This window comes from Rhea americana, unplaced genomic scaffold (assembly GCF_003343005.1).
Source record: "Rhea americana isolate MKP2758 unplaced genomic scaffold, rheAme1 scaffold_95, whole genome shotgun sequence".
NCBI lineage: Eukaryota > Metazoa > Chordata > Aves > Rheiformes > Rheidae > Rhea > Rhea americana.
Genome location: NW_028187144.1, coordinates 2,190,989 through 2,208,747, shown reverse-complemented (window position 1 = coordinate 2,208,747; position 17,759 = coordinate 2,190,989). Strand labels below are relative to the sequence as shown.

The 17,759-nt window shown below is 37.7% G+C and overlaps 2 protein-coding genes across 11 annotated transcripts in view; one reads left to right on the top strand and one right to left on the bottom strand.

Annotated features, from left to right (window-relative positions):
* Positions 1-2,598, top strand: part of RB1 (RB transcriptional corepressor 1) — a 91,625-nt gene extending 89,027 nt beyond the window's left edge. Inside the window, exon 26 of the mRNA XM_085325002.1 lies at positions 582-2,598. Coding sequence (XP_085181128.1) covers positions 582-655 — 74 coding nt within the window. The 3' untranslated portion in view covers positions 656-2,598. The remainder of the gene's footprint in view (positions 1-581) is intronic.
* A 1,690-nt stretch (positions 2,599-4,288) lies between these two features.
* LOC146584326 (RCC1 and BTB domain-containing protein 2) overlaps positions 4,289-17,759 on the bottom strand; it is a 39,831-nt gene continuing 26,360 nt past the window's right edge. For 9 of the 10 annotated variants that reach the window (XM_085324931.1, XM_085324938.1, XM_085324932.1 and 6 more), the window contains 4 exons: positions 16,354-16,480; positions 13,169-13,305; positions 12,444-12,574; positions 4,289-8,239 (listed from right to left, as the gene is read on the bottom strand). In XM_085324931.1, coding sequence (XP_085181057.1) covers positions 8,099-8,239; positions 12,444-12,574; positions 13,169-13,305; positions 16,354-16,480 — 536 coding nt within the window. In that variant the 3' untranslated portion in view covers positions 4,289-8,098. Of the gene's footprint in view, positions 8,240-12,443; positions 12,575-13,168; positions 13,306-14,631; positions 14,993-16,353; positions 16,481-17,759 lie in introns of those variants that run through there. The other variant, XM_085324941.1, reaches the window with a different exon arrangement.

Sequence of the window (17,759 nt, the reverse complement as noted above, 5' to 3'; positions counted from 1 at the left end):
CTCTCTGGTGGAATCCAAGCTCTGTGGCTGAGTGGATTTGCCYATTAATTCTTACCTAGCAAGTGGTGCTCTTCAAGATGGGCACGACTGTGGAGTCGAACGCCGCTGATTTATTTTAGGGTGTGGGGAAATGTTTTAGTGCTTGCTTGTGGCAGAGGTTAGGAAGGGACGCGCTGTTCCCCGTGCAGTGTCGCAGAAGGAGAAGGTGCACCCCGTGCAGGCAGCCGGCGAGCTGGCTGCGGGGCATGGCTGCCCTCCGGAGCCGGAGCGTCTGCCTGGCTGCGTGATGCTGTCAAACTGCTCATCTTAAGCGTGAAAACGGACGAAAGTTAGGATTCAGTTCAGGAACAGCAAACACTTCAGTAAATAGGTAGAACAGATTCCTGGAAGTGTGTAAAATTCAACAAAAATTGCTTGGGCTTACTCAGAATTATGCATTTACAATAGTATGCAGGAGAACTGTCATTTAGGAGAATAGAATACTTCTGTTCGTTGTGTCATTACCCCTATTTGCTGCAAATTATCATGTCCAAAATAATTTTTAAGTATTTGTCTTTTTGTGTTTGTGTGTGTGTGTGTAGCATCTACTCGAACGCGAATGCAAAAGCAGAAACTGAATGATGGAAATGATACCTCAGCCAGTGAAGAAAAGTGAGATTCTTCTCAGGACCAGGGGCCATATTGCAGGCTCCTCTTAGCTTGATTTTGTTTTCCAGCCTCCTTTAACTGAGTTGCTTTTTTTTTAGTTGCTTTTTTATTCCCAACTGCTAGTTGAAAACATATGATTTTTTTTTTAATTTTTAATGTTTCTCATGATACTTTGCCTTATAATGTAACATGTATACAATGTAAGCCACTGAATTTGTTAATTTATATATTTTGGGGGGATTTTAAAAACAGACTTGGAAAATGTCTTAATTTCCTATTGCAGCATTGCTAGTATCAGCCAATTTAGTCTACTTGGCTTGAATTCTTGTCTAAAGACAAAATGTTAGCTAGAATGATTTGAAATGCACTAATTTTGTTTGTTAGATTTCATTTTAATATTGGAACTTGATGTATTATTGGCAAATTTTGAGAACTGGAGGCCAGATACTGCAAAGATTTCTGAGACTGTACCTAATTACCACATCAGACTCTCATTAACTTAAACTGCACAGCAGTTGTAGAAGTTGCAGGGTTAGGAACTCGCATTGGAAGTACAACCTGAAATCGAAATGAATTCATTACGTAGCCATACTAAAACCAGTAATCCATACCTCAGATACGTAGCATTAGATAGTACTCCATCCCCAGATCCCACCCCTTTGCAATTTGAGAGGACAGTTACGCTCTTATCAGTTTGAATTTTGCTGAAGATGAATCACTCAGAGGTGTCATGAGTCCCAGAAACAGGTTTCTTCCCATATGCAAAATGTTCAAAGTGCCCTTTCTAATATTGAAAAATTTTATTAACCAAAAACCCAAAGCCCAACCCCACTTGGTACACACAAGATACCAAAATCCTGATGACAGAATGTTCTTGACATGACTTCGGTTTTACCCTGATTTTAGCTAAACCAAATAGCTAGATAAAGAGGCACAGAACCTGTTTTCTATAGCAGAAAGCCGAGTGTCTGACGTTGGGTTCCAGGTGAGAGTAGCCTGGAGTCTTAAAGCGCCGAGCGTCTCCTGTTGGTCTCACTGCAGGTTCTGCACAAAAGCCGAACTTCATGRGCCCGCTTTGGGAAGACGTCTGCTTTGTTTTACCAAAAGGGAGCGGTTTAATAGGCTCCTTGTGACTTGTCACAACTAAAACAAACAAACAACATACTACTTCCACCTATGTATTTGCAAGTTACTTACTCAGATGATGGATTTTTTTTCTTTTGATGGTAAAGAGATTGCAAAATAGCCAGTTTAAGGAAGTACTTTTTTATTTCTAGTGGACTAAAATATAAGTAAATAAATGAAGTCCTCTTTTAAAATTACCCATTTTTATGAAATTTATTTTTTTAAGCTGCTTAAATTAAAGCAGTTATAGTAGAAAAGCATGCTATTCATTATACAAACATATTTTAAAACATCTTCTGAGTAGCTTATTTAGAAATTGCTTAACTGACCCTAGAATACTTACAGTAGTGCCTTTTAAAGAACAGTTCTTGTGTTGGTCAGAACCTAATCCCAGAGCTACTAAAAATTCTACAGACAGCACACTGAGTTGCCAATGGATTTTAAAGTAAATCTGGGTGGGTTTTTTAGTCTCAATACGGCTTCAACTTTTTCTTGAAAAAATGTACAGAAGTATTAGAGTACTTTGTTTATTTTCTCACTTTTTGCAGAGTCTTACAGTCAATGTATGGTAAACATTGGGGTACTTTGACCTTAATTCTGTTATAGCAGTTGAAGTTCTTCCATGATCTTACTGAGTCCTTTGGCTAGAGAACTGCAGGGGTAACATTGCAGAGTCCAGTACCTAAACACATTTATTATTTCTCTACTGTCACAATGTACTTTTTGTTCAAACAGACTGAAGGCTTTACATCAAATGTATGATAATATTTTGTACAACTAATCAGTTTCACTCCTTTCCAGGTAAATAAAATAGCTTTTAAAAGATTTATAGTTATTTTGATAATCTTGTTTAATTAGACAAGAAGGAGGTTTCATATGGAATGACATCCTTCTGTATTGCATTTCCACTATGATCTTGCAGCTGGTACCAGCAGAGGTTACTGCATCTCCAGTGATTCTCTGCTGGTGCCGAGGTCCAGATCCAACTGCAGTTGGGCTTGTAGTTATCTTGGAAGTTTCCAGAGTTCATTCTGGGAACAGTTTGACTTGATCTGAAAATGCTGTAATCAGAGTTTTTGTTCCAAGGTTCCCACTGGCAATGTGTTTTGTACACACAGGCCTGTATCTTGATCTGGGTCACTGTGACAGCCCTTGTAGAAATCCTTCAAAGGTCTTTCTAGTCCATACTTAGAAGCATTCACATCACTTCACCACTCTGATCTTCACAGCTGTTTTTTTAATTTTATTACTTTTTTTTTTCTCTCAGAACTACTGAAAGAAGCCCAGTATGTCAAAACCGTTGTGTAAGTCGTGGCTGCTCTCTCCCAGGCTGGTTTGTGGCTTCAGACGCTTGGCCTTTGCACGCTTCCCGTCTTTGCCTTACGGGAGTCCGGGCTGCCTGTGACTCACAGCTCTGCCGCGCTTCCACTGTTACTTACACAAGCAGCGTTCACTACGTACTGCTGAGGGCACCAAATGCAGTTGTTAACCTGCAGGGCCCTGCCCCTTCCAAAAACACTTCACACGAGTCGTGCTTTTAAGCAGATACACAKGCAAATAAAGGCATATTGAAACTGCTTTTTTCAGATTTTAAAGCATTACTATGTTTGGGAGTACTATCGTAGCGAGACAGTCATTTCTTCAGAATGACATAGGGTTTTGAAACTGTATCGCCGAAACCAAAAAAAGTTAGYATTCAGAATAGAAGAATTGGACAGAAAATGCGACGAGCATTTTGGTGCCCAAGGAGAGGGGTTGCAGCACTGCTCAATCTCCTCTAGTCAGTGTGGAGAAGCGTTCCCTTGTGGAGAGCCACTTGTCTCACGCTAAGCTAGACGTGCACAGGTAGATGAGGTGAACTGCTCCTTGTGAAGGCCTTTTTTGTCTCTGCTGGCAATAAGGGGAATTTAGACTATTGCTTGCCTGCGTAGAMATCTCTGGATGAATCAGTGGATTCTCAGCCTCTTTCTTTGCAGTTTTATACCTTCTATCTTAATCTCTTGCTGCTGTCCTCCATTTCCAAATGCTGTTTGTTCTTACAGGTCACAGGAATTTATTATTGGAGAGATTTATCAATTACTTTCAGTTTCTTCCCCAGTGCATGAGACTTGTTGAAATATCTTAAACCATTTTAAAAAAAGGGGGTGGGGGAAAATCTGGTCATAAGGCCCATCTGCTTCAGAGTAACTTCCTGGTGTTTTGAGGACACAGACAATTTTATTAATCATCTTAAATTCATTAGAGCATTAAGTTCTTTGAAAGGTGGATACAAATTTCTTATGCAAATTCTCCAGCTCTGCTTTTCTGCAGACTGTTAGCTTACAARTGGGTTATTTGGTGACAGTTATTTCCTTAAGAAAACAGATGATCTTTAAAATACCTCCCTGAACAGCTGTTTTTATTTCTAATTTTCCCATAGTGCTAAATTATATAGTCAAATCTATTTATAAAATCAGAGCAAATATACRTAGGACTTGCTTCACTTCTAATGCAAAGAAAGAAAAAAAATAAACACTTTTAAATATTACAGCATTTTTATTAATGGTCTGTTAAAACCAGGTAAGTTCATACAGAAATATGAAATTAGATATGTTTATGTTCAGGCTGTAAACATTATACATCATTAGGTAGTAGCTAATGACTTGTCTCTGAGGCAATTAAATGCTTTGTTTTACAAGGAAAACCGACTGAAAGTGTTCAGATCGTATAAAAACTTAATATATGGAAACAACAATTTACACAGTGATCAGGCATTGTAATAAAACTCCAGAGGTCGGTACTAGATGATAGTGCAATGCTGGATCTTAACATGAATCACTTCACAGAGCATTTAAATGATCCTACTTTTGTTATTTTTTCTTTCAAATTCCATTTAATTCAGAATATTATATACTTTTTTCTCTTTTAAATGGAAGCCCCCCCTTTATTTGCGTCCCATTTTATGCTTGACATTATTTGCATTTTTTTKGTCTTTTTATCTGTATTGCCTTAAAAATATTTTTTAAATACACTCTTCATATGCATTTAACATACAAGATCCAGAAGCACAGCTTTATTGCATGCCATCTCGCAATGCTAAAATGCATCCCTAATGTCTTTWGACATGTCCCATGCCTATCCAAAGGATTATATTTCACACATGTTTATGCACGTGTATCCAAATTTGACCACATAAGCTTTGACCACGTTTGTATTTTTTCTTTTTAAGTATTGAACTTTAAGTGCCATGGACAGTGCATGCAAATGAAAGCTAATAAATAAATAAATGTCTCTATGAATGTAATATTATCACATCCAGGTCAAACACTACATATTSTATGAATAAACAGACAGTACTGACAAGAGTTGATCTTTAGACACCCTTCAGTCCAGAGATGATTTTGCTGAAAATTCCAGGATTTGACAGTTCAAACTGGGCTGTAATCCGCACAGTAAGTGGAAAATAATGAGCAGGAAAGAAGGAAATTGGGGAAAAAATGACACTCTTGGTTACCTTAAGCCAAAACTGCCTCACCATTTCGATGTTTAGGAGAGTGATATGGGAGCTGAGGCTTGTCACTGAGCAGAGGCTGCTTTTAGTTAGATGTTAACAAAAACAAAACAAACACRTTATTTTACATAAAGGAACTGTCACTAATTTTTTGCAGAGACCCTTYGGGTAGGTATTTTGGAACTCAGCATTTCTCGAACACTGTGACTGGGTGCAGAGTGTCTTTTGCCCCACTGAGCAGGATGAGGGCAGGGCTGCCCCTGCACAGCCCTGCCGTCTCTGCCTCCTGCCCTTCGCACTCACAGAGGCCATTGAGCTCACTGATGTCACCAGAAGGTTTTGTAAACCCGACCTGAACTGGCAGCTGTTGGTTTGTCSTGGTTCAGTGCGTGCAGCCTCAATTCCCACCCACAACCCAGGTCCGGGCTGCTGGGTGCTCACTGCCGCACTAGGACCTGTGAAGGGCTTGTGGGTGGGATTTGAGCTGTACAGGTTGGATCCCAAAGAGCGCTGCTGCCCGTCAGCCTGCAGGTGCAGCAGGAGGTGCTGGCAGCACTCTGCCTGAGTGAGGAAGAGTTGTAAGAGGCTTTTTTTGGGGAAGGCCCCAGTGGCTGAAAGGCCATTGTAAATAGCGTGGATGCTCACTTGGCTGAACTGCCTCGTTAGCTTGGCTGTGTGCCAGCGTAACGTTAGCTTGGCTGTGTGCCAGCGTAACGGAGTGCGTGTGGGGCAGGATTCAGTGCGAGCTGCTACCCGAGGGCTGCACCGTGCCAGTTCAACGCCTTCTGAGAAAATGCTGGGAGGTGAATCTGGTCGGTCTCGAGCCCTGAAGGGTGAAAGGGACAGAGACCTCACCCCAGCAGTCCTTARCTTTACCAAATAAGTTGTGCCTTACCTGGGATAATGTTTTGCTATCTGCATTAACCTTTATCTGTGAGCCTAAGTCAAGCACTTTTCAAACACGAATTATCCCAGAGCAGTTTGAGTTTTGATGAAACAGCATTATGTACYGGAAAGTTTTTTTGACCAATTCTCCTATGTGAATACAAAACACTGACACAGCAGCTGAAATACGGACTTCTGCTGGTGGAGGAAGTCATGCTACTTACTGAGGGGGTGGCAAAACAAGCCTAGTAGAAGTAGATGATCCAACAGATTTCTAGTGAGGGTTTGAGGCAAATGCCTCAAATGTAAATGATTTTTTAACACAGCATTTTCCAAAATGATTTACATTTAGCCCTTTTCCTAACTTCTCCCCACCACCCCCTGACTTTCCAATCATAACCAGAAGAGACTAATATGAAGTCCTCCACATCTTCTCCAAGGATTTACTTCTCCTCCTTCCAAAGGAACATGATTGCTTGAGAAGTACTCCTCTGATATAATAAAGAATAGTTCCACTTCAGAAATGAGTTTCAGATCATTTAAGGGAATTAATTAGGTACCTCCTTACTCCAATTGTAGCTCTCAAAAGCTGTAAGTCACTGAAGGATTCTGTGTCAGAGCAAGTATTTGACTGACGGTCGCATGACTAATTATATTAGTGTACTGAGCACAGCCATCCAATTTTTTCCTCCTCCAGTTGTAAAATTCTGCAAAAAGCACTTAAAGCCACTTCACCTAGTCTTTTAAGAAAAATAACTTTCCAGAGTTAACTTACAATTGTCCCTGCTAGAAAATCCAAGTCAAYATTTCATTAGCTCAGCATCTTCTGTACTGGGGCAAATGTCCTTCTTGGCAACCTAGAATGGGATTTAATCTTAACTCACTTTAGCCATTTAGAAGTTAAGCATCCAACCTAACTTAGCCAGCCATTCCCCCTCAGTGGTGAGAGAGAAGCATGTGCAGAGGGCAACTCCTCTCACTTAAAATTGGCATATTAGGACAATCTTCAAATTATTTGGGCGAGGTGTCCTCATTGTCCTCTGGAAAATAACATATGTGAATTTCATTTCTGTGATTTAATCATAAAATGCGTTTTAGCATTTTAAAATGAGCTTTCTCTTACATCTGGGGATATTAAGAAGGGAAAACACACATAAACCTCAAGTGGAATTTCCCTTCATTTTTTTTTTCGTATTTCTTCTTCCTGGTAACAAGCAACAAGATGGTTTTCTGAATAGGAAAACACACAGCAAAATAATCCATGTCCTGACAAATACTATGAACATTTACTGCCCCACTGGGGTGCCAGGCAACATGCCTAATATAATGAAAGGGAGACTTTTTCATTGTTTTTAGAGCAATGAATGTAAAGTATTTACACTCCAAATAAACAAATACCTAGCGAGATATACCTTCCTATCCATTAGAAAACTTCTCTTCCTAAAGAATTTATATTACTTTATCATATGTTCTGAAAAACAAGTTTGTATCTTCACTAGATTATAAACTAGGCACAAAGAAGCCTACTGTAGCACATATTAACTTAGTTTGGTGACACAAGTATACTATGAAAGTTTTTGCAGTGAACAGGACATGGTCTCAYAAATACAGATGCAGGTGGTTTTAAAAAAGAAACAACACAACCAAAGCAGGCAGGCAAGACAAAGATAACTTAGTTTTCTTGATTTAAAAAGTGGAAAATGCTAGTTACTGTTTTAGATTTTTGTTGTCAGATTCTGAATGTTGGCAAATGGACTCTCACCATACACCTATGCTGGAGCCATCTTTACAAAACTTTTTCTACTAACGGACTTCCACATTTCCTAACACAATGTGCACTGACCTTTTCCTTTCAAATCKTCGACATTCTGACCGCGCATAAGGTCTGCAAAGGAGAAGTGTTTCCAGAGTGGAAGAAGATGCGCTCTTCAGCTCGGTAGCAGTCAGGCCTCAATTGCGGAATGCTCCCACTCTGCTCGCTTTGCTAATGAAGTTTTTCAGGAGGTCGTGGTCCATTTCTGCAAAGCCTTGAGTTTGTGTAACAACAGTCAAGTGGTTTATGCAAAATCTGAAGCAAAATTCTTCCAAGTCCTAGGAACAAATTGAGGTCATTCATTAGTTAAATTGACAGTACTGTGTTTCTGTATACGCTGAGCCATTATACATGGGCTCTACACTTCTTCCCAACGATCTCCATTTGACTGCTTGCAGCAATGCCAGTAACAACACAACACAAGGCAAGCTACTTTCCAACAAAGCCCTTGCATTTTTTAGGGATCACTGGTTCACCTTTCTTCCTAGAATCAAATTTGAGACCAGCTCTATACAAATCCCTCTCATCTATCAAAAAAGTGGAAGTTTCTGTGGTCAAATCTAATACTGCAAGGTAACTCTAATTCCAGACTAAATCAAGATTTTACAGTAAATGGAGGAGGAATAAAAAAATGCCTAACTAGAGCTAAAGATAGTTGGAAGGAAAAGGAGACACTCCTATTCCCCTAGATAACAATAGATAAAGACAGATATAAAAATATTTGCAAAATATGGTTTCTGCAGGTATGCAGGTGACTTTTATTCTCCTGGTAGTCAGGAGAAGGGCATTTCTTGAATATTTAAAATGCCTTGTATCTTCAAACCTGCTGAACTGTAATGTGAATGACTGATAGCAAATTATTACCATTGTTTTCCAGTTTCAAATCTGTCAYTTAATTAGCAGACACTATAACATGCTGCTCAGGTTACCAATCCCTTTGCTGAATAGTTTGATCAGATCACAAATGATACGATTAGATTTATTGATATAAACTACATTATAAATCTCCTAAAAAGAAACCAGGAGCAGCCACCTAAGATAACTGCAGAACTCCCTCATATATACTGAGTTCCTTAGAAAAGTTAATTAGTGAAACCATCATTTTTACCCACATATGCCTACTACAACATCAGAGCCTCTTTCCTTTTCATCCCTGCATTGAATTCAGTGGTGGTCAGATGCAAAAAAAGATGTAACGCAGTGAAAGCTTTGGCTTGGCCATGAAAGATGCATGTACCCTAACATCCAATTAGCGCTCAGTGTGACTAGCAGCAGAGATCAAGAAACTGGGCTTCCTACACAGTAAAAATGGTTTAATCTCGTCCTGGTCTTGTTGACACTGGTGCAAAAATGAAAGGACGGTCAGATCTTCAGCCCAGGACAGGTACCTGCCATTAGGCCATGCAACAGTGATTTCACGCAGCAAGTTTTGCCCACTTAGACGTCTCACGACAGCACCAGTCCTTCTCCCCGTGTACTGGGTCAGTCCCCTTTGCAGTTGGTTCCTATGTAGCAACTCGCTGTTCAAGAAAAATGAACTGTCTTCTGCAGCGAGCTGGGATGCAGACAGCAGCAAGGCAAGCTTAATTTGACAGTATGAGCTGTAATCTATAAATTCTTTAAAGGTTACAGSAAAAAGAGGCCTCTAATCCATGTCAGTTTTATTCTATGATGTGACCTATATAAACWTTGCAGCCAGGGCTGAACAGTAGAAAGAAATTCAGCAGAGTACCTGCACATTTTCCTTTGAGACCTTTTCTTACATTGAATGCTTCAAACCTATTGCCACTGCCAAGACATAACTAAAGCTTTAACAGAAGCCAAGAAGCATAAAAATATCCCTTAAAATGAAAGAATGGTAAGAAGGTATGGAAGTAAATTGCATCTCTCATTAGAAAGTGTTGAAAAAGAAAGGAAAGGAATGAAAAATGAAGAAGAAATAAAAAAAGAGGATTAGAAGAGGAAAGGCACTGACAGTGTAGAATTCAATACACCTCTGCAATGCCACTGCCAGAATCTGGGTAATTACATATTGCATTAGTCAATGCAAACTTTTACATTAAATAAAATAAAAAGCAGCTGTCTTCTGGTACTGATTTGTGAAGAGGAGTACAGATAYCAGGAAATCCAGGTCACTAATTTTGCAGTTTCAAGAAATATAGTGGCTTTTAATTCTATTACATAGAAGATAATAATCTACAATTTGCCCCAGTGTACATTAGAAATACTCTTAAAAATAATCTGTGTTGGTAGATCTTTGTATTTGCTGAGGACAGGATAAAATATCGTACTGTATTTTTAATACTAATGGATATGTGTACAATAGTCAAGTCAGCTTTCAGTTACGTTTATGTTAATGGCAGATAAACACAGTACTATAAAGTTTCACTCGCAGTGTGAGTGAAAAAAATTTTACTATTTATTTAATGACTAAAAACTGAATTAATTGTATCTTTTCAAGATTGCAAAATATCAGGCTTCTTTTATAATCCAATGATTTCTAGAGGAATACTATGCTCTCCATTTCTACCCTAGCAGTTTTGGACCCAATTTTCTGCTGAAGCACTGATATGGTCTGGTTCTGAGACCAACTTTTGCTATATTAACACAGTACAGAGTAAGAGCACTGCCTTACTCAGTGATTCCTCTGAGAGAGGCTATTCCATATCTTTAATACAGAAGCCTTTCCTGTACTTCTTTGAAGCAGTTCTACTACTTCCCCTCTGAAGTAGTAGGGGAGGAAGGCAACAATGCACTGGGGGCAGTGAACCTACCATCATCTTATGATTATGCTAAAATATTACATACCTTTTGAACAAATACTATGTATGCAAATTAAAACACTGAATCATAGAAGGAAGAGTGAGGTAAAATACATTTACTCATCTAACCAATCCCTTTTATTGTGTTTCTACCACTATAATCACTAGTACTTTGTTCAGGCTAGTTTTACAATTTTACAATACACCTAAATGTATCYGTAGTAACTCCACCTGAGATAGGTCAACCAGGCTCTTTCTGTTCTTGAAATGTTCAAAACTGTTGAAAAGTCTATAAAAGGAGAAACTCCAATGTAAATTTTTAATGAAAATTTCTACTGTTAAGAAAACCAGATCATCCGATTCTCCTGCTGGTTCCAACTTCCCTGATAAGCTGGACTTCCACCTCCACACCACACTGGAAGTACAATTCCTATTTTTTGCTCCCCARTTGTTCAAGCCATTCTTTACAAATCATTAGTCTTGATACCTTGGTTACAACTCTATCATTATGGCTCTACCTCCAGCTAATAATCTCTTCATTTATTAATCTGATGYCATCCCCCCTTCTGACTCATTGTATACTTCTGGCTTCCTTTTTGCAATCCCTACACATATTCATCTCATTTAGTATCCTGCTGCCATACAGCATAGACGACTTCAACATTTTGTAACTCGACTTCTGTTCCTATCCCTTCTCACTGCATCCTGTGCCTGGAACAGCCTATCAATTCATCTTGTTATATTCCCAGATTCTCCTGCTTTAAAACTTTGTCCTACATCYCACAGCCAGGCAGAAGCAATACAAAACCATTATTTAAAAAAACACTTTCAGCTGCATCTTTTGGCTCTTCTAATACAATATCTGCTCTTTTTGGCAACCTTAATTTTATTCTTAGCAAAAGGAATCCTGAACATAAAGAYCAGGACTTCTCCTTAGCTAACTAAGCTGCTCAGTTATAACACCGGCTACTAAGTCAATGGCTACTAATATATCTCTCGATTAACAAGAACGACCACATCATTATTTCCACAAATAGCACAGGACTAAGAAGTTGAGGAAAGGAAAGTATCTTTCCAGGTATTTGCCTGATTSCAAAGAAAGTGCTTGCAGTATGGCTGATAACAGGTTGAGCGCTTGTCAGACACTCCAGATATTCCCTATGGCAAGGAGCTCTTGAGTCAAGGGCAACCCAGATGACAGGATATGGAGAGAGCAGTAACAAAAGGTAATTTTTTGCATGTCAGCATGATTCACTGTGAACAACATGGTGCAAACGAATTTTTGATATGAGCACAAATGTGAATAGGGAAAGACTATAGGTAAATTCACCACTGCCAGTAAAAGGCAGTACTAGGATGACTGTACCAGACACTGACTGATGCCCTGAGAAGGTGGAGAACGAGGGAGTCAAGAGGAAATGCAAGATCCAAAGGTGGAGAAGTGAAAGGTGAAGAGGAGTTCCCATACCACATTGTGCTAGATGACAAGGCAGGAAGCAGATTAAGAATCCTGACTCACAGGCACAAGATAACAGGCCAGGAAGATAATGTTAACAGTTCATTTTTTTTATAGCTTAAAAAGGAGGAAAAGTACATGTCAGGGAAGCCAGAAAGGTCAATTAACAGTAATCATGTCCCATAAGATCAATGCAGGGAATAGTCATATTGATCAGTATTTCTCAGAAAACATTTGTTTGCCTGAACAAAAAGTTCTCCATACCTGAGCTTCATATTTGACAGCGGCTGAAAGAAGAGCAATTGCATTCTCTTCACAAATGCCTTGTTTGATTGTTTGCTGGCAAAGCTTTTTCAATCTGTTTTCTCTATACAGTGTTGCCAAATCTAGCAAACCTGTGAAAATTCAAACATATTTAACTCTCCTTGTGCAGAACATATACCTTTCTATTCATATTAATCATTTCTATTATTTTAGGCAGAATTCATTGAAAGCTTGATCTATTTTTTTCCTATATGAAGTGCTTATCTTTGAAAGTCCTCAAAAATGTTTATATCAAAAAACACTTTTATTAATATGCAAGTGTTCTGTCTTCTTGTTCACTATAATACATCTTATTCAAGCTATCAGCTAGTGACCTAAGTTCTCCTAATTCATATAGGGAACAATTCTCTTTTTCATTCATGATCAAATTGCTGCAGCTACTCAAACAGAAAAGTCTTAAGATGCCATTAGTGACCTTTTAAGGCAAAATAAGTTAAGGTCCTTTCTGAATGTTAACTTGTGATCTTACTTCATCCCCTACCACTCATGTTTCCTACTACTGCATCCCTTCTTCCTGGCACCTGGAATATAGCAGTAACTTAGACTTAAGTGCTAATAAAAATGAAACTAAATATGAGTAACCCTTGCTTTCCTCATCCTGTTACGACACACAATTACAAGTTCAGAAACAGTAACCTAGAGTTACATGCATTTACTGCAATTACCTATTGCATCTTCAGGAGGGAGTCTAATGTTGTCTGTGTACAGGTATTCCAGGAAGGCTCGGTAAACAGGATAAGAAAATTCATTCATTTCTATAATTTCATCATCATTATTCAGAACAGAACGAAAATGTTCACACCTACAAAAAAAGAACAAGAGCTGCACACTGTAAAGAGTTAAACTTGATAAATGGCAGCAAGATGTTGATAAAAACAAAAAATCACTCATAACAGACAGAATACATAACCAAAAAATCTAGCCAGATGAGTTCTTGGTTTTGAATATGTTAAATTTTTTTAGAGCTTTCGATATAAGCTTCACACTTCAGAATTTTCTTTTATTTCTATTGCTACAAGTATACAACAGGTTTCTTATTCTACTTGTAGTACCTTTAAGGATCATCCATGAGTTTTTTAATGTCATCCTCTTAAGTGAGCTATATATTAACTATTAGATCTATTTTATTACCTGTATCAGATAAAGTATACAATTAAGTTATACAATTCTCACACCTCAGCCTCTTTCTCCAATATGATTTAGTGAGGAGGGAAACAATCACTAATATTTCAGATATTATTTATTCCACTGTCACAGTCCATGTATGCGGGCTTAATGCTATGCAAGATACAATGCTATGCACACCTCAGCATTAAATTTAGTCTTTATTCTCAGGTATGAGAATACTTTTGATTAAGGGGACTCTCACCCATATCATTCATCATCTTTTTCTTACAAATCTGAATATTTTCATGATAGACAAGCTACAATCAAAAAGCATTGTCTTTGATAGTTGTACTCTCTAATTTCAAGCTCACAGTAACTGTAAGTTATTCCTCCCTCAAAAAATATTCTGTAACTTTAAATTTATTGGATAATTTTGAAAGGTTTTGCTAATGAGAGCGAACATCACCACCTCACATAATAACTTCCTAGAAAAGACACAATTTTATTTGATACTTTCATATCTATAGCTGTCCCACAACTGAATTTGCTTTTTTTTTACTAAAAATATTTTATAGTAGGTTGGTTGTTAYCTTTCTAATGTCTCTGGGACAAGTCTACATCATAAAGGCAGCATAACTTAGATACAAATGAAAATAATCTATTTATTTTACCACTTATTTTATTTTTTCTACATTCAATTTTGTTATTTACAGAATTCTTTTCTTGGAATTTTATTTTTTCTAGTAAAGTAGATAAACATCAAGTCAAACTCATAAAGAAGTAAAGACACACTGTAGCTTCTGCTGCATTCCTGTATTGCATTCTGGAATCAGAAGAGGCAGACAAAACACCACCACTTTGTTTCCCTGAGCCCTGTAGTAGTGGTGGCAACCACAGCTACSACCCAGCTGCGGAACAGAACTTGGATATGGCCAATTGCCCCCTCAGCACCACATGAAAGTACGAAAATACAGGGAGAGGGTGATGCACATTGCTCCCTTTTATAAGGAATATCATCCTTCAGTCTCCAAAGCATCTTACAGTGACTTATCCTTTCAAGTGCCTTTCCCTCAATAAAGGGAGACCAAATACCTAATTCTGCTAAAGGCAGAGCAGATGCATTCCACCCACACACGTATATGCATCTCTTATTGCAGGCAGTATGCTCCTATCCCAACTCTTACCGAGTTGGAGGCTGCCCCACCATTCCACCATTTCATCACAAACTAATCACCATAGACAGTACTACCTAGTCCAGCAATATTTATAGCACAAGATGGCAAAAAAAGTCTTCTCAAGTGTAAAAAAAAAAATGATTGGACAATAAAAAGGAACTTTTACCAGCATAGGACTCATGACAATGCTCTGGGAAGGGATGAATCCTGCAAAATACCACGTTAAATACATTATCTTCTCAACCAGTTGGATCTTGAGACTATAAGGCTTAAAAAAGGCATTAACTCTATAGACTATGCCACATGCTCTATTATTCCTGAAATGTTTTTGATAATGCCATACATTTATAGAATTGGACATATTTTCTTCCAAGAATGACATATAATCTAAGAAAAGTGAAGCAATAGGAAAGAATTAAGGTAAATTTACATGTCATCTAATTATCAAGAAAAATCACCTCAGAAGCACTTTCGGCAGACAGAAGATTTGAAGTGTATTTGATAAAGGGCACTTGGTAGACAGGAAAAAAGGCAGTCCAAGCAAAAAAATATAGACTATAAACAGTAAGTGTGACATACAAGAGACGAAAACAATACAGCGAAGAAAATACAGGCAACTGAAGTAGTAATAGGAGGGTAGAAAAGGGAAAAAAAAAGCAAGAATTAATATGTAACTTTAATGTTATGTAGTAATGTTATGTAGTCACTACAGGAATTCAGGATCAGATGCAGGACAAAAAAAACAGTAACAAGCAGGACCTCTTCAGAGTAAGAGGTAGCCAAGCATTTTGACAAAGAAAATAGTGAAAAAAGAGAAAATTCTTGTAATAATAGAGGATAGAGCAGAAACAATTCACAAGACAGTAGAGATCTGAAACCGTGTTTCTAGTATATCCTATCAGACACTGTGCCAGTAACAACAAACTGATCTCTGCATGTTAATAACAAAGTGATTAGTCAGTAGATCTGCSTATGTCAGATCTCACTGTGATGTGGTGCTAATTTGTAAAAAGCTGTGAAAACAAAAGGAGAAGCCAGCTTAAATTCGAATTAACTGATAAAAAGGCTTAAAACAAAAAGGATAGATCTGACAGAGAAGAAGAAATAATAATTTGAAGAGAATCTACAGAAATTGCTGAAACAATGGAAGGAGGGCCCTGTGGAAGTAAAGAAAGAAAGGCAAGAATAAACACAGAAACAATAAAACTGAGGATATCAGTAGAGGAAGCCAAGAAAAGAAAGGAGAAGAAACTGGTTTACTACTGGGAAAGCAGCAGAAAGAAAATAAGTAAGTGAGCCTTTTCCTCAGCAGGAAAAAGTCATTATTAATTGGGACAGTTTAGGTAGCATGAAGGAGGACAGACATCAGAGGGAGAAAGGTGTGGAAGAGGTTGGTAGTAAGCAGCATACTTGGTAATTCTGAGCAGTGAGAAAATGAGGAAAATAAAATCAACTGTTAAGAAAAGCAAGTGAAACTAATAACTTGGGGAAAAGGGAGTTGTAAGCCGAACTTAAGATTTTTAAGCAGTAATTACTTAGTATAATAAACTATATAGYTTGTGCCTTACCTAATTTTGAGAAGAACTTTATGAACATGAATATATTTTCCATCCACTARAAACTTCAGGTCTGCGGTTTCAGGGTTGTCAAATTCCTTCTTCAGTGACTGAGCTACTGTTAGATGATCATCAGGCTCTAGTATAAAAAGGGGAATTAATAGTGACTAGTAAATAAGCACAGGTATCACTTACAACAACATCCTGGGTTTGTATCAGCAATTAACACTCTCAATACAAATTCCCTTTAAGGTTAGTAACAAAAGAAGTGTGTTCAGTATGAATCTCTGGAAAAGCAAATAAAGCACAGCTTTCTTCAGCTCTTGCTAGTTCCCTACTCCAAATATCCCTATTAAAAATGAGTCTTACTCCTCTAATTCTTCTGTATGAGGCCAGAAAAAAAAATCAACAGTCTCAAAAGTTTAATGCTGCATCTGATAGCAAATACTATCAATTATTACTGGGAAAATTATTATTTTTTTAAAACGTTGTTTGTTATAAAATACCTAAAAGCTCAATAAAAAGCACAGTAAGATTTGCTAAAAGACTCCCACGAGAAAACATTATCTTGCTGTCAAAATAATGTGATTACATAATCAATAATTGTAAAACTGTTCTGTATAACACTCTCAAAGGAGAACAATAACTGTAACAAGTCCATTTTTGAAGTGTTCTCCCCAGAGTTATGCTGTTAACCGCATTCCTTGTGTGAATGTCTTTCCTGTTTGTATCACATATACGTACGTGCCACAATGGATGTGACACTTGCAGGATAAAGTTACCACACAGCCTTGACAAGTCAGCAATTGTCTGCATATAAATCTGCATCTTCTGAACTGTATTTCCTTTAATATTAAGAAAAAAAGAGTAAAACTCTCCAAATCTTATTTGTAACCCAGAAAACATTTTTCCCCTTAGCATACGAATTGGTTTATTCTGCTTTTGTGGGTCAGGAATAAGCTGTTCTCTACAGAAAATTACATAAATGTTAGGTTCTGAAATTTTGTAGCCTACTAATCTAAAAGAATACTGCCCTGCTGGAAATGGAAATACCACCATCATAAGCCATAGAAAAACTTTAAACATATAATTTGATGCAGTTATGCTTTGTTTAGCACAGTTATTTTCAAACACATTTAGAGATTGTTATTTATGTCCAGTTATATCCAATTAGGGAAATAATTATGGAAGTGTTTTGYATTTCAGGTGAAAGGATGAGGAAAACAAATTCCAATGAAAATATATTAATAAAAAAATCTTTCTGAAACAGTGTTATAGTAAAATACTTTGTTATTTCTTATTCTGTACAACACAGTTCATTTATTCAGATCTCTACTGAATTAAGTACAGTAATTTTAACAATCAATGGAAAACTTACTGCTCTACTGCAAGACTGCAGTAGGTCAAAGGATTTTGCA